Source organism: Papio anubis, chromosome 9, assembly GCF_008728515.1.
Source record: "Papio anubis isolate 15944 chromosome 9, Panubis1.0, whole genome shotgun sequence".
NCBI lineage: Eukaryota > Metazoa > Chordata > Mammalia > Primates > Cercopithecidae > Papio > Papio anubis.
Window position 1 is genome coordinate 79512258 of NC_044984.1, and position 18219 is coordinate 79530476.

General features: G+C 32.6%; 1 protein-coding gene across 6 annotated transcripts in view; it reads left to right on the forward strand.

The window, feature by feature from the left end:
- Positions 1–18219, forward strand: part of LRRIQ1 (leucine rich repeats and IQ motif containing 1) — a 245779-nt gene that overhangs the window by 124080 nt on the left and 103480 nt on the right. For all 6 annotated transcript variants that reach the window (XM_021922651.2, XM_021922650.2, XM_021922652.2 and 3 more), the window contains exon 23: positions 6147–6248. In XM_021922651.2, the coding sequence (XP_021778343.2) occupies positions 6147–6248 (102 nt within the window). The remainder of the gene's footprint in view (positions 1–6146; positions 6249–18219) is intronic.

The window sequence follows — 18219 nt, forward strand, 5'->3', positions numbered from 1 at the left end:
ATTCACAACTTGGAATCTTGGAGAAGCAAAGTTTATATATTTTATGATTTTGTAGGACTTGGGAAATGTTTTAAAGCATATTTTATTCTATCCCACTTATGAATACTCTTTAAATCATTTGTTTTTCTTTGAATACCTCTAATTATTTTAGTATAATTACTTAATACATGGAGTCAGAGAAGAAATATCAGGATCTTATATGTTTAATTAAAACTATTTAAAATAATTGCATATAACTTTTTATTTATAACTAAATATTTACTCATTTAAATATAAGAACATGGTTATTTGTATTGGTTTTGCATTTCTTTTTTACATCAGTTTTTTTTTAAGTTCTTATTGTTAGTAAGAAGTTTCCATAAAAGACCTGTTACTCATGAGCAGTGCAATAAATGTACACTTTTCCTATAGATCTAGCTTTTGGAATCATATGAAAAAGTATTTCATAAAACTATTTTTATCTTTTTCTATTAATTATATTTTAATTATAATTCAGTACATTCTAAGACCCAGATATAAATATAAAATTTTAAAACAAGTAAATATTGCAAAAGTGCTTTTGATTTTCAAGGAATAACTGATACTTATTCGCACATCACTTCACTTACTAGCCATTGATAAATTACTGGTGATTTATTTTTGTATTCAGAAGTGTTCAACTTGTGTATCTTATTGTTATATTATTCGTATCTTAATTTTTTACCTTTTTGTGATAACTTATTTTTATTGAGTAGTAATTTTTCCAGATTTAAAACATTAACATTTCAAGCATTTTTAAAGAAAATACAAACACTGAGCTTTTTAATTTGTTTGTACCTCCCACACTCTCATTTTGTAAACTCCTATTAAGTTCATCAGGCTTCTCTGAACTGAATGCTATGTGGTGGTTTACCCAGTGAAATAGTAACTACAAACTCTTAACGATACTGAGGCTGTCAGTTCTCTCGATATTGAATCTAGTAGTGTAAATCAGGTAGTTTGATAAACTCTATTATTGCTTTGATCATCTTCAGCAGTATCAGAAACATTCTTTAAACAACATTTTGAGAATAATAACAATTTCTGAAACTCCTGGGGCAAGTTCAAATATCAGAGGTGGCTTAAGAACTGATTCAGCCAATATTCAATAAATAATTATGACATAGCTGTATTCAAGGAATTTTGCTAGGCCCACGTTTAAAAGTATTTGTAGCTTTTACAATAAATAGCCTCCAGTAGTGAAAGTAGAGGAAAAGCTTAGCTTGTCAGACTTGCCATACGATTCTGTCTTTGGAAAATATACAGGTCTTTCTTGCCAACTCTTTTAATTGAGGGTTGGGGGAGAGAACATTTTTGATAAAGCAGCATAGCAAGTGTTTTAGCAAAGAATTCAGCAAGGAATATATGCTAGTACATAAAAATCATTGTTTTAATGGCCATGACTAGAGATAATTATCAGGCAAAAATTAAACCTTTTTTTATCAGTCACAAGGGGGCATGGCAGGGTAACAAATGAAAGAGGATAACCAGACGTCCAACTTAATGACCACGTCTTTAACTTAACATTTTGGGTTAGGTTAAAATCCTAAATGGCAATTGTATAATATTTATGGAGATTATTACTCTAATAACACGATTATAATCCAAATTGCACTCTTATTACTGTGTAAGGTTTTGTATCTCTATGTATCACTTTTGTTTTGCTTTTTAAAATCAATATATTAATGAAACTAAACATTTTGTTTAAAACATGAATGCTGAAATGTAAAATTTACTGATAAGTTTTATATTCTGCTCACTTTTTTTTCATTCTATTCTTTGTTCACAACAGATATACAGATTAGAAACATTAAAGGGAGGATTAATAGTGAAAAACTTGAAAAAGAAAATCTGAGAGATTTTTTCTAATTATCACATTTTGTCTATCTTCTGTTCAGTTGATGATGTAGCACTTATTTCATTTTGTATCTGTGAACAAATTATTTAAGATTTTGTGCCTCAGGTTTTCTTCTTATAGAACAAAAAATGTTTAATACTTTTTCCAGTTTTATAATTAAATCGATCTGTGATATACCATTAACTTACTTGCATATGTCTCAAATAATGACCATAATTTAAAATTTTTACTCACTAATGAGCTAAAACAATGTTTTAAATGTCTAAATTTGGTTAAACACTTAAAGATTTACTAGTAATTTTTATATATACTTGGAGATATATATCCTACATAGACAACTTGCCAACTTGAAATTTTTAAGCCACTAGAGGGCAACATCGTCTATAAAACTGCTGTCACACTAACTAGATCTATTGGGGTGGCGAGCATGGCAGGAGGGGTGTCAGAGAATAGGAATAATTATTGTAATAAATTATGTCAGAATAGGAACAATTAATGTAATAAATTATGTCCTAGTAATCCTCAAGGAAATGGAGCATAATTGCATGAAGTATGGTAGCTTTAGTTCAAATTTCTGCCACAGAAAACCTTAGAGCACTCAGTAGCAAGCACTTCATATTTTCTGTTTATATTTTATACATATTTTTATCAGTTAAGGGATATGAGTCAAAATATTTTATTTATTTAAGATTATTTAATTTAAGAAAATTAAAATACAGCAAAAAGCAGCGGGTCAATTAATTTAAGAAAGTAGAATGTAATGGAATCAGTTGCAGAGAGAGGGAAGAATACTTACGAGGAGGCTCATTAATGAAGAGGCAAGAAACTGAGGAAAGATGTGGTATGGACAGCTACTAGGGGAGACTTAGTATTGATGACTTCTATTGGTATAAGTGAGGCCATCTGATTAAAACCGGAGGAGGTTGGATAAGGAAGAGGAGGAATTGATTGGAAGCCACAGGGTAAAATCTAAAATTGTGAGGAGCTGTCATCACTTATACAGTTTATGTTTGGGTTATGGTGGTTGTTTTTCCTAGTGAGTAATTGCTTTTAAACTCTTGATTGGCATAAGCTTGAACCAATAATGACTGATCTTGTGTTTCTGGGCTTTTTGTTTGTTTGTTTGTTTTTACTGTTGCTTCACGCACAGAAGCAGTTTCAGAATTTGGTGATCTGTGTTGAAATTTAGCAGATATCCAGGGAAGTTTAGAATTCAGTCATGCAGTGAAGAAGATCCTGTGTAACGTGAGAGTTACTGGTTTATTGAAAACATGCAGGATCAATAATCTCACAGTACTGAGTGTAATTGGTAGCAAGACTGAGATGAGGTGGATGCAGAAAAGGAGTGGGTGTTTGGTTTTGATGTGGAGCACTCCTCAGAGTGCTCAGAGAGAATGGGGTCTGAGTATAGGGATTTTGGTGGAGAGTAGCTGGTAAGAGGTTTAAGGAACACAGGACGAATAAGTAATATGGATTTTCTGCCAGGAATTAAGCTAGTATTAAAAAAGACTAATGTTTTTCATGTCAAGTAAGCAATTCATGGGCTATAGCAAAGCAATCAGGTTGCAGAATGATAATAAATGTAACTAAAGAATGTTAAGGGGGAGGGACCAACAGGGAATAGTATAGGCAAAATTCCACCAAAATGAAGTTTATTCAAGATTTATTTTGTTTACCACATTAATTTCCAGAAAGATTTTACAAGAATTTTGATCAGATGTTACTGTGTTATGCTCTCAACAACAAAAAATTAATAATAAAATTAATCTGAATATTAAGATCCTTGAGGGCTGAAACACCCTTGACATCTCAGACCTACTACCACCACGCCTAGCACCTGGTAGATATTCAATGAATGTCAATTGACTCAAAAAAAACTAGATAAAAGTCACTAATATACATTTTACAATATGTGTGTGCATTTTAGTCATGTAAATATATGCTTATATTTGGGCAAGTTTAAATTAGTAAATAGTACTCCTTATAAGATGATGAAATATTGCTAGTTATTCAAGCTTATTTTACAGCACTGCTATATTTGGCACCTGCAAAAAATGAGTAATAATAACCAGATATGTATGTTATTATACATAGTAGAAGAAAAATACTAAAATAAAACTGAGATAAATTAGAATTATAGAAATTAAAAGGTATTGTACAAGAAATTCAATAATATGGATACTCTAATGCTTAACTAAAATTATATTATTTAAATGAAATAATAAACTGTTAAGTATAGAGACACATGCATAATAGGGACATGGTTACTTACCTAGGGGTTTCTTGAAACAGTTTTGAACATCAATTTAATACCTATTTACCCAACACTGGGCAAGTCATTGCTGGGAGATACAAAGATTACGTTTAAAAGGCAACATAGATCTGCTGTTGATTATCACAGAGGGGTAGACTTAAGTGTACAAAACTGACTTTATAATGAATAAAAATGTATCACAAGCTATAATGTTTACAATTGCCTTTTTTTTTTTTTAACTGGATTGTGTTTTTATTTATTTATTCATTTTTTTTATTGAGATAAGAATACTGTCTTATTACCAGTGGTATTTTCAGGGACTATCAAAATCAAGTGATTTTTTTTCTATCTAAAAGTACTATGTTTCTTATTTCTTATAATTATCCCTTTGCAATTTGAATTAATTCAAGATTAAATCCATTTATGCTGAGGCAATCAGAATGTTTTAAAACAAAAAGATATTGATAATGTAGCACTCTTTATTGGTCTTGGGGAATAAAATTATTTTGAGTAAATTGAGCTAGATAACCTTTCTAAATATTTTATACATATTAAATTATTAGACCTTGATAACAGTATGAGGAAAGTATGGTTGTTTTATTATTTCGCTGAGAAAATGCCAAAGAACTTATAAAATATCCATAGCTTCTGTTCAGTGCACTGTGTTGAATTAAATGGAGCCAATTATGGTTCTATGTATTTTTATATATTGCAGTAAATTTTAAGAAGAATGTAAATTTTTTTCTAAGAATATAAACTGGAAATATTTCATTGTTTATGTCGTAATCATGTCTATTAGCTGTTATTTGTTGAGAACCTACACTAATGTGTGCATGGGACTTGATGTTTTACACAAATGACCTCATTAATTTGTACAGTACTACTACTACTTCAAAGACAATATTACTTCTGTTGGACAGAGGAAGAGACAGAAAGTGAGAACAGTTTTCCAGAATCATACAACTGGTAAAAGTTGGAACTGGGATCTAACCCAGGTCTGCTGAATTGTGATGTTGTCAGAAAATACATACATCAAATAAAAAGGCAAGAAGAGCAAGAGAGTAGAGAGGTGGTTATAAGATACCAAACAGTTTGTAAGCCCATGGTAACGTCTTTCCTCATTGACTAATGATTCTTTCACATGTCATTTTTTTGTCAATGACTTAGACGATATATAATACTTATTTTATGAAATATATAAACACAGATTTTTATTATTCTTACTGATAGTTCATATTGAATTAATAAGAAACATTTAATAACTATAACACCTGAGATTACATATATTAATACTTATGAAATGTACCTAAACATTGTCCGACATTTTCCCTAATGTTGAGAAATACAATCATTGTGAAAAATGTAAATCATACTTAGTAAAGACGAATTATTACTGGAAGACTAATGGAAATTGTCAGGTTGCTCACGCTGGAGAACAGCTATGCAGATACTATTTATTTTTTCTACTTTAGCATTTAATTAAAATATGTAATTTGGTATTTACAATGTTAAAAATCTTGTTTCTTAATTTAATATATCATGTATAGTCTACATTCACAATCTGTTTTTTGTAATATAATAGATCTTGAATATTCTTGGCTTTGAATATAAGGGGAAAATTTACATATCTTTGTTATCTGAAAATACATTAGGGCAAAAGAGAAACCACTATTTTAGGTGTTAAATTAATGAAATAACCTTTCCTACCTGTTTCTTATTCCGTTAGTTGTCTTGCTTCCATCTTTTATATCCCAGCTCCCCATACTTTAGATGGAAAAGTAGAGTATTTCTGTTATTTAAGTATTGGCTATCTTTTTAATCAGATAACCAATAATATGTACATAGTTGACTACCTTTCCATGTTATGAAGCTTAATATAACATCATCATCAATTTCATAGAGCTTTGTAGAGTGGATATTATTTTTTTTAATACCACCATATAAGAAATATGTGGCCATTTAGAGAAGGCATTAACCAAAGATGAACTTTGCTCCCTTCCTGCTCATTTTGTCTAGATTCCACTGTGCGTCTATCCTTATTCAAAAACAATGAAAATAAAGTGTCTGTTCCAAAATCATCAAAGAAAGTACAGCCCAGAAGAGATGGTTACTTTGAAGGTATGGCTTAATAACAGATACATGGAGCGGTATAAAGATAAAGAAAGATTAAAAGAATTGTATTTACAATAAATTTTTATTTCTTAATGAATCATAAAGTATATATAAAAAGAATTATGGATAACATATACTTGAATAACTCAAAATATGGCTCTTAAAGCTGAAGTGCTAATTTAGTGTGCTGAAATATTGATATAATAACTGAAAATTTATATCAATATTTACATAAATTTTAATTTTTTAAATTTATATATAAACATTTTATAATGCTGTATCATCAGTGACATTAATGTTATTTAAATTTTACGGTGACAGATATATTAACTTGTATCAGTGGAAGTGATCACATGTTGAAATGATATTCTGTTTACTGCCAACTTACATAAATTGTATTAAGCCCTATAGATTATACTCAGGAATTTAAAATATTTTACAATATTTGAAGTTTGCCCAACTCACTGTTGGGTGAAGGATTTGCACATCTAGGCAGTGATAGTTCTGATTATATCTCTGGTGTCAATATTCAGAACACATATGAACTTAAATTATTAAACAGAAATATTTAAATGTAATAAAGCAGCAAGCATGATGCAAAACAGTGCAGCAAACATGACTTAAAATGTTTGCCATCTGCTTTCCTTTTAATACTAACGTTTTTTAGTTTTTATACTAAAATTTATGCTAAATTTTAGTATAAAAATGTATACTATAGTATAAAAAATTTATAGTATAGTATAAAAATAGTATAAAATTATACTAAATTTTTAGTATAAATTTTTATTTAATTTTACATTTTCATTTTAGTGTATTTTTTCATAATTTAACCTGTATTTGGATAGCAATTTTAATAGAAAAGGAGAATCATATTTTAATGAAAAGGACCTATGAACATTTTCAATATTTTGTCTTCTATAAGATTTAAATAAATCTTAAAATTTAGGCATCTTCATAGCACGATTGAAAATGGAAACAATTTGATTTACATTTCTATTTTGTAATGTCTCAAACTAAAGAAAAGTTTGGTAACCCCCAAATTTATACCATCCTAGAAATGCCTACTGAAGTATGTAGGGGTAGAAGTCATGGAGTCTAGAATTTTCCTTAAAGTAGATAGCAATAGTCCAGGCGCGGTGGCTCACACCTGTAATCCCAGCACTTTGGGAGGCCGAGGGGGGCGGATCACGAGGTCAGGAGATCGAGACCATCTTGGCTAACACGGTGAAACCCGGTCTCTACTAAAAATACAAAAAAATTAGCCGGGCGTGGCGGTGGGTGCCTGTAGTCCCAGCTACTCGGGAGGCTGAGGCAGGGGAATGGCACGAACCTGGGAGGCGGAGCTTGCAGTGAGCCAAGATCCAGCCACTGCACTCCAGCCTGGGTGACAGAGTGAGACTCCCTCACAAACAACAGCAAAAAAAATTAGATAGTAATAAAACCATATATAGAAAGATAAATAAAGCAAGTATGGGAAATTATTGAAATTGTTGGACCAATAGATGATGATAGTATGTAGGGGTTTCCTTTCCATTCTTCTTTTATATTAAATATTTTCCATAGTAAAACATTTAAAAATTTTGGTGCCCATTATCCATGTCAAAACACAATATTATTTCAACAAATATTTATGGATTAATATTTTGATAGAATTAAAATATGTTCCCAATTTAAAATAAGTCTGGGGTTTTAATCAGAGTGTATTTCATTGTTACAGTCTTAACTCTACCATTTCAGTCTTTTTTGAAAAAATGTAGAAATTCTGCTAAAATCAGTAACAATTCTATAGATATTGTTTGTTAAATAGGAATGTTGTTGCATTAGAAAAGAAATGGCTAGGAAGAAAGATGAGCAGGGTGTTTTCGTCCTTTAATTTAACATATATCTCAGACTCATAAAGAGAAATCTATCCTAATAGGTTCTCTTGCATTCTATCTTGTTCTATTAAATGTGAAGCTACATTACCATCTAGAATAGTATAATATGTATGTATGATATGTTTATTGAATTGTGTACTGGTATAAAATATGCTAGAAATAGTTCAAAGTAGTGATAAAGTCAAAGTGGCCTATAGAATATAAAACATTTCCACGTAAGCTTTATGATGTGATGTTCTATGATTTTATTTTCTTTCCCCCATGTGAATTCTGTTTAGTTTGCTTTATTTTGGAACCAAGTAAAGTACATTTGGCATATCATTAATTTCACTGAATGAGTTTTATGTATTTACCAGATTTTCAATGTACTATAGGTTTTTTACCTGCACATTATGCGCATGTACCCTACAACTTACAGTATAATAATAATAAATAAATTTTTTTAAAAAAAGGAATAGGCTTGGCAAAAACAGTTTTATATGGAAGATTTTTGTTAACAGTTAACATGTTTATTCTTGTCCCTTTTTTAAGGGGAAAAGAGTGAGGAAAAGTGAGGCAAAATCATTTGTTCATTGCTGGCCAAGTTGAACCCCATGTTGTCTTTAACTGCTACTCTGGAATTACTCACTTCAGAGAATCACAGATATTTCCTGATGCCACGGAGTGCAGCTTCCAATGAAATATCCCAACTAACCCCTACTGCCCAGGAGAGGGTGCCTCCTGAACCCAATTCTTTTAAGATACAACTGTCTTATGATAAAATGCACCCCTTTTAAAAGTACAAAACAATGAACTCTTCTATATTTACAGTTACATAATTATCACCAAATCTGATTTTAGAACATTGGAAGATCTTTTATTCCCTAAGAAAAAAAAATCAAATAAAATTAGTGATTGGGCATCTGATGTCCCCCAGAAAAGTGAGGAAGATCAAAATTAAATTTTGCTGTAGGTTCGTATTTAATAATTCCATGTGGAACAGTATCTCAGCACAATGGTATGCCAGCACTGTCTTATAATTTCCTCGGTTTTGTTGAAATTGGATCATACTGTAGAATTGCTTAACTATTGCTTTCCAAAATCCACATTTATTTTAGTAACACTGTATAAATTAAAAAAAAAAAAAAACTAAAATACTTTCTATCTCCACTCTGCAATATTCACTATATGGGGTTTCCATGATTTTTCTTACAAATTTGATTTTTATTGTGGCTTTTTCTGAACATCCCCAGCAAAATCATTAGTAGCAAGAAAGCATGGTAGATATATCTCTGTTGGTCTATGATTAAAAGTATGCTTAAATTCAAGGAATAGTTGATAGTAAACATCAAATTATATTAAAATATAAGATAAAATACTATATCATTTTAACAGTCCACGTTTTACAGGATATCCTTCTATTTTTTCTATATTCATAAAATGTTGACCATTTTTGTCCAGCTACCAGATTTAGATATTTAACCTAATCAAGTCTGAGGAGCCTTTGACCACTCCTGTCCCCAGAGTCACCTCATTTATGTGCCATGTTCCTATGAGACAAGTCTGAGAGCCTGAACTCTTCGAAGATTTAACATTGGCTTATTTTATTTATTTGTTTATTTATATTTATTTTGAATCAGATGCCTGTCTTTGTTTATCTTTGTTATCAACCTGTAATACCTACTTGGGCTTCAATATCCTGTATTGTCTTAGAACTCAAAACCATTTGTTGGTTATTGCCTTGAAGATCTCCAGCCAAGTTTCTTTCTTTCTTTCTTTCTTTTTTTTTTTCTTCTGTTTTAATTGTTTAGTTTGGAGCTCTGACATCATTTATATTCATCACTTGCATAAGAGCAAGCATAGCTTAATGGACATTAGTGTAGATTCTGGAGTTAGTCCAACACAGTTTGAAGCTTGACTTTATCGTTTATTAGCTGTGTGACCTTGGGGAGGTTATTTAACTTCTCTGTTTCTCATTATTTTTCATCTATGAAATTAGAGGCGAACAATACTTAGGCATGGGGAGTATTGTGAGAAGATTTTATTTGTGAGAAGCTTGGAACACACCATCTAAGTACATATTAAGTGCTCAAAATATAATCATTAGCAATAGTCATTTTAAAAGTATGCCATTCCTTGCTGTTCTTGTTTACAATTAGTTGTCTTTATTCCATTTATCATTAAGTACTGTGCTGAGAGTTTTACTTACGTTCTCTGATTGAATACTTTCAGAAACTTTGAGAAAGGTATTATAACTGTCAACATTTTACAGATGATAAAACTGTAGTATCGAGAGATTAATAGGTGACTTGACCAAGGTTTCTACACAGAAAACAAGTGAATGAAGGGAAATGGTAATAATTTATTTGACAAATAAAGCTAGCAAAATCAAAACAAAGCACAAATGTTAGAGAAAAAAGATTACCAGGTAACCCTGAAATTTATACCACTTAGAATTAAAATACTTAGAAAAAAAGACTAATTATTAAAATAAGATAAAACTCTGAGAAAACCATAATCAATTTTGTTTTTTATTCCTTTCTCATAATTGCATTAATATAATTTAGGATATAATTTAGTGTCATCATGGTAATGAAGATTTCATTTGTGACCTGTAAGTAGCTGCTACCTTGGATAATGTTATTATTGATATTATTATGATAACCTAATATTAAATATCAAATCTATTAGATTCTTAGTAAAGAGTGACCATTTTAAAAATAATTCCAACTTTTATTTTAGATTCAGGGGTAACATGGGCAGTTTTGTTAAGCTGGTATATTGTGTGTGACACTGAGGTTTGGGTTACAAATGATCCCATCACCCAAGTAAAGAGCATAGTAACAAACAGGTAGTTTTTCAGCCCTTGCTTTCCTCCCTCTCTCCCCACTCTAGCAGCTCCCGCGGTCTATTGTTTCTGTCTTGGCATACATGTGTACCCAATGTTTAGCTCCCACTTACAAGTGAGAATATGCGGTATTTGGTTTTCTGTTCCTGCATTAATTGGCTTAAGATAATGGCCTCCATGTTGCTGGAAAGGACATGATTTCATACTTTTTAATTAATTAATTTGTTTATTTATTTATTGAGATGGAGTCTTGCTCTGTCACACAGGCTCTAGTGTAGTGACGCTATCTCGGCTCACTGCAACCTCTGCCTCCCGGGTTCAAGCAATTCTCCTGCCTCATCCTCCCGAGTAGCTGGCATTACAGGCGCACGCCACCACGCCCGCCTTATTTATTTCATATTTTAGTAGAGAAGGGGTTTCACCGTGTTGCCCAGGTTGGTCTCAAACTCCTGAGCTCAGGCAATCCACCTGCCCTGGCTTCCCAAAGTGCTAGGATTACAGGTGTGAGCCATGGCACCCAGCCAATTTGATACATTTTTATGGCTTCATAGTATTCTGTGATGTATGTATTCCACATTTTCTTTATCCAATCCACTGTTGATGGGCACCCAGGTTGATTTCATGTCTTTGCTATTGTGACTAGTGCTGCGATGTACATACAAGCGCATGTCTTTTTGGTAGAATGATTTGTTTTCCTTTGGGTATATACCCAGTAATAGGATCGCTGTGTCGAATGGTAGTTCTGTTTTCAGTTATTTGAGAAATCTCCCACATTTTGAATCACGTTTTAATTTTCCAATATATGAGAACCTCCCTACACAGCCTATATTTTTGCTTCATTATTCCTATTTTTATTTATACATAAATTAAGTCACTTTCCTGCCCTCATCTACTGAAACTTCTAAATTTGCTACTTCTAAAGTCAATGCCAAATTCAGACTTCTGGCTTTGGTCAGGGAAGGAAATCAGGCGAGCCAGGAAAAAAAGTTTAGTCTTGCCCAACAACCTCCTCAGGAATGCAGGTTTAGTCTTAGCTCCTCCATTGCCTAGGACAATTATACTTGATTTTAAGTCAGGTTTTCTTAATTCCTGGTCTGCTGCTGTCATCACTAACATGCTTCCTATTTGTTCTTTTATAAAATAGAAGATTTGCAGATAACTCATGGTTTTATAAACATATATTCAAATATTTTTGTATTAAATGTTTAAATATTGAATGTATTAAGAAACCTATAACTTCTATAATTTTTACTCCAGAGCATTTCTTTTGTGATGCTTTTTACTTTAGAATTATAAACATTTTCCCCTCCTGACTTGTCCTTTTTAATGCCAGCTTAGAGAACAGTTTATATTGTGTAGATTGCTTTAAAGTAGGTCTTGTATTTCCCTAGCTGTATATAGTACTTGCTAGTAGTGCCAATGACTAAGTATTAAGAGATGGCAGCATAAATGCCACAGGGCATATGCAGGCAACAAAATACCTGAAGGCATCTCCGTAAGAAGAGATGCTCATAATTTTATTCCACTGAGCAAGATTCAATAATTAGTCAAAATTATCATGGATACAAAGATCAATAAAATGTAATTTATCAGTATGTCCGTCTCCAACAAACATTACATTTTGAATTACTGTTTTCCTACTAAGTTTTGAGCTCCGTGTATTTCTTTTATACCCCTAGCCCTTAGCACGGTGCCTAATGTATAATGGATGCTTAATAAATGTTTTTTGATGAATAAATGAAAAATACAAATGACCCTGGCATTAAACAGTTTTAAAATAGATGGAGTTACAATATGCTTATATACTGTTTTTTAACATGCAGTTTTCTTTACCAAATTGGACTCATTTTTCTATGCAATCCGGAAAAATCTCTTCGTTTGGCTAATTTGTATTATCTCAGGCATTTAATTTTTTAGGAAGACTTTTCTGATTCTAGTTTAGAACACCACTCACTGTGTTTCTATAATATCCTGAATGAACTTTTGTATGCCATACGTATTATTAGTCAGGGTTCTCTAGAGGAACAGAACTAATAGGATAGATGTATATATAAAGGGAATTTATTAAAAAGTATTGACTAACACGATCACAAAGTGAAGCCCCACAATAGGCCGTCTGCAAGCTGAGGAGCAAGGAAGCCAGCCTGAGTCTCAAAACTTCAAAAGTAGGGAAGCCAACAGTGCAGTCTTCAGTCTTTTACTGAAGGCCCAAGTGCCCCTTGCAAACCACTGGTGTAAGTCCAAGAGTCCAAAAGCTGAAGAACTTGGAGCCCAATGATCTAGGGCAGGAGACATCCAGCACGGGAGAAAAATGAAGGCTGGAAGACTTAGCAAGTCTCTCTTCCATCTCCTCCTGCCTACTTAATACAAGCCAAGCTGGCAGCTGATTAGATGGTGCCCACCCAGGTTGAAGGTGGGCCTGCCTTTCCCTGTTCACTGACTCAAATGTTAATCTCCTTTGGCAACACCCTCACAGACACAACCAGGAACAATACTTTGCATTCTTCTGTCCAATCAAGTTGAAACTCAGTATTAACCATCACAAATCCATCCCTTCTCAACTTGAACCCATTCACATCTCCTGACATCACATGTAATCTTCAAATAAAGACAATAATAAGGGCATAATAATGCCTAACCTAACGCAGCTAGCATTCATACAATCAGAAGTGCACTAATCCTTAACCTAAATGCTATTACATAACGTTAACAACACTTAAATCCTGACGTGAAGTCAATAAATTTTATGGCACATGATAAAGGAAAAAGAAAGGAAATAAAATGAAGATATTTTCTTAGTACAAGTGTATACATGAACAAACGTGTTCTTAATAAAATAAGAAGAAAATACTCTTGACAATCACAGTCCTACTTCTAATACCCATCCCATTGCCTTCAGCAAGCACCTCAGCAGGTCATGGTTTTTCACCTGGAGGAGTGACCCAAACCTTCATTCCTGAAGGGGCTTGGCCATTTGTAGTCCTGGCTGGAGTGGGTTCCTGTAGTTTCCTATTGACCTTAATCACAGGGCATGGTAATACTAAGGGCCACCCTAAAGGATCTCCTGTCCCACGCATTCCCACGCATACTCTTCCTTACCTCCATCATAAAATAGTAGACTTCATCTTGATAGTCTGGGCCAATCACCCCAGCCAACACTGCAACTGCCTTGTTAGCCTGTTGACTTAGAGGTAGGAGGAGCCCAAAATAGCCAGGTGGCAATATTAACTTCCAGTTTAATGAAATCATTGTTGTATCTCCTGGTGGCAGCATTCCTCCCTTTGGACCTAAGACCTCTAGGCCAACAGAATATAATGTCATAGGAACAGGAAGCAAAAATTTTGCTAGTGGGTCACTAGGGGTGATGGTGAGTGGTGCCACTTCTACTTCCGCCCCTTAATTCCCGGACCTGTGAATCCTGGCTATGGGAGGAACAGTACCACATGTTGGACACTGATTCAGGGCATACACAGCCTTCTGGAGAACTTTGCCCCTGGCCTGCAAAGTATTGTCACCTATTTTGTATTGTAATTGTGACTTTGAAAGGCCATTCCACCATTCTATCAATGCAGCTGCTTCAGGACGGTGGGGAATATGGTAAGACCAGTGAATTCCATGAGGATGAGCCCACTGCCACACTTCTTTAACTATAAAGTGTGTGTCTTGGTCAGAGGCAATACTGTGAGGAATACCATGGCAACAACACGTCATCAGTAGGGTAAAATTAACCTGTCTCACAACACCACTCACTATATTTCAATAGTATCCTGAGGAAATTATTATATACCATATAATATAATAGCCTCCTTAGTGTTGCTTATCATTTATCATTTGTACAAGGCACTGTTCTAAGTACTTTTTCTCTACTAATTAATGACATTCTCACAAGCAACTTTTGAGATAGAAGACAAAACTTCATTCCTTTTGGGAAAGATAGTGTCAGTAGAAATCTGCCTGCATTTGCAAGGAATAAAGGATAAAGTAGCAAAATCTTGTAATCTGATTTTTGCATGATTTTTTTTTTAGTAGGGAGAGAGGAACATGGAGAAAGAGTCAGTAACAAAACTAAATAAAATTGAAATGTAAGTTGGAAGCCCTTAGATAATTGAAGATCAGGAACTATGTTTTTATTTTTTTAATGTAATATGATAGCTCTTGATATAATTAAGTATCTAAAATCTTTTCACGGCCTCCTGTTGTCCTTGGAATGAAAGCTGGGCTTGATATTAATTATCATGGCCTACGGGGCTATAATTGTCAAGTCCTCTTTCTTTTCCTCAAGTATGATAAGCACTTTATTATTTTGTAGCTTTTGTATTTCATCCTCTTTCTGCCTAAACGGTACCCTTAGCATTTTACACAAATGGCTGTCTTATTGTTTAGTTTCACATTTATCCAGTGTGAGAACCTGTCCCTGTAACACTATTTCACATAGCCCTTTCCTCTCTTACCAGCTCCTCTCTCTCATAACACCTGTCATTTTGTGGCATTTATTTGCTATTGTCTCATTCATTAATTTAAACTGCTTACTTACTTATATATTGTGGCTCCAGCAATAGTATGGAAGGAGAGCCATGTCAGGATAGTTTATTCTTATATCCTCAGCACTTAGAGCAGTGCTAGTAGAATGTTGGCTCTCAATAAATATATGATTAAGAAAGAAAGTAAATGTATATGACATCTTATAATTAAAACTTCCTAAATATATTCTAGGCAGTATCACACCATTTAGTAATATAAGGTTTGAAATAAATTTCAATTTTCCACAGAAAAAAATCTGATTAGAGAATTTGGTCCACTGAAGCATAAAACAAACTATAACTTTAAAAAAAAAATTATTTATCTCTGGATAAGGTAGATTCAGGGAATGGCAATCTAAGATCTGAGAGCAACCTATTCAACTATTTTTTTAATCCAAATCAATTATAAATAGCTTGTATTTTTTGTATTTCCCCCTAATTCTGCTATAATTGAATATTTTTTGTTCTATTCCAAAGTATGTATTTGTATGTGCATATAATATGTGTGTATATATATACACACACACACATATTTACTTAAATGCTGATATAAAGTCAGTAAAACTTACATCATATAATAAAGAAAAAAGAAAATAAATAAAATGAAGATATTTTCTTAGTACAAGTGTATACATGCACAAACATGTTCTTAACAAAATCAGGATTTATACCTGGGATATGAAAATTATATATACATATATATATAACATATATATTTATACATAGATACACTTTTTATACATATGTATAAAAAATAAGGATTTGTATATACTATGTATATATAAAAATTATATATAAAAATTATGTATACATAGTATATGCACATAGTATATGTATATATAATTTTCATATCCCAGGTATAAATATGTATAACATATATGTATGTATATATATAGATGAGATATGTATATGGTTAAATTTTTAAATAGGAAGAGATTTCAGAGCTCTTAGAGTTTTTTGAAATGGACCTTATGTAGCCTGTGTACTTTTTATTAAAAAATAAGAGTACTTCCATGTCTCATAATAGAGGACTATGTAATTCTGATCAACCGTACTTCAGAGAACAACTACAAAAACTGGAAAATTTTTGTTTTAAAAATTTCACTGAAGTCATTGGAGAACTAACAAGTAAGGAATTATAAATCAAGAAGGAAATCCAAAGAGCTGAGAAGCTGAGAAAATTTTTTGATGTTACTTGCCTAGGTCAACTGGAAATAGATTTTTCACTAGCCTCTTACCTGAAACAAAAGTAAATCATCTCCAAAAATAGATAATATAATTCTAGACTTGTTTTTATCTCCACAACTTTTCATATAAAATACCTGGCACACAGTGAAAAATAGACATGGAAAGAGATGAGACATTGTTATTGAACAAGAGATACAATAGACAATAGAAATAGAGTCAATGAGACTTTAGATAATGGATATTTTTAAATAAATGTACTTAGTATCTTTGAGGATATAGAAGAAGAAATTGAGAATTTCAGTAGGATATTAAACCTATAAAAATATCCAAATCAAAAGTTTATAACTTAAAACCACGACTGAACTTAAAAATTCAATGGATGGATTCAGCTACAGATTAATCAAAACTGAAGGGAGAATTAGAATTAGTGAACTGAAATATATTTAGAATCCAATAAAGAGAAGTGTGAGGTAGTGGAGTACAAGTAACATTTGAAGAATTTATGGTTGAATATTTACGAAAAGTGAAGAAAAAGCTGAAGTTGTAAATGTAAGAAACTTAATGTGCATAAAGAAAATATATACAATAAAAACCACATCTTGGCATATCATCATAAAATTGCTAAAACCGAAGACAAAGACAGAAATTTTAATAAGAGCCACAGAAAAAATACATTATCTTCAAAGAAGCATCAGTAATAAAGCTAACTTCTTCAAAGAAACAATTAAAGCCAGAAGATAATTGTTATGGACTGAGTTGTGTCTTTCAAAAATTTGTAGGTTGAAGCCTTCATGTCCAATTTGGCTGTATTTGGAGTTAGGGACTGAAAGAGGTAATAAAGATGAAATTCAGTCAGAAGGGTGGGTCCATAATCCAATAGAATGAATGTCCTTTTTAGAAGAGGAAGAGACACCAGGAGCGTGTGGGTACAGAGGCAAGCACATATAAAGAAAAGGTGGCCATCTGCAAGCCAAGGAGAGAAGCCTCTGAAGAAACCACACCTTCCAGCACCTGGGTCTTGGACTTTTAGCTTCCACAACTGTGAGCAATAAATTTCTGTTCTTTAAGCATCCCAGTCTTTGTGGTATTTTGTTATAGCAACCCAAGCTGACTAATGCAATAATGTAGTGGTAGCTTCAAAGTGCTAAAATAAAATATCTTCCACCACAAAAGTTTATATCTAACAAAACTTCCTCCTTCAGAAATGAAAGCAAAGCACTCATACCACCCACTTCCCCAATTGATGCTTTCCTGGACAGCCACAAAGATGAGTGAAGGCACCTGGGTTCCTGAGCCAAAGCTTCACAGAGAAAGTAGTAGCTTTGGTGAAGTCCATGGCACCCCTTTGTCCCTTGCTCATTGTAAGAAACTTCTCTGTCATCTGTATCAGGTACCCATCTACCTCTCATAGGACACTTTCTATATTTCTGGAATAGCTAGAAATTCTATCAAAGTCTCAGAGAATTATAACAACATCTTGGAAAGTTTGTCAACCTTAAGAATATTTCCCTTTTATCTAAACTAGGCTACATGAGATAATGAAGTAACATTGGATTTAGACTGAG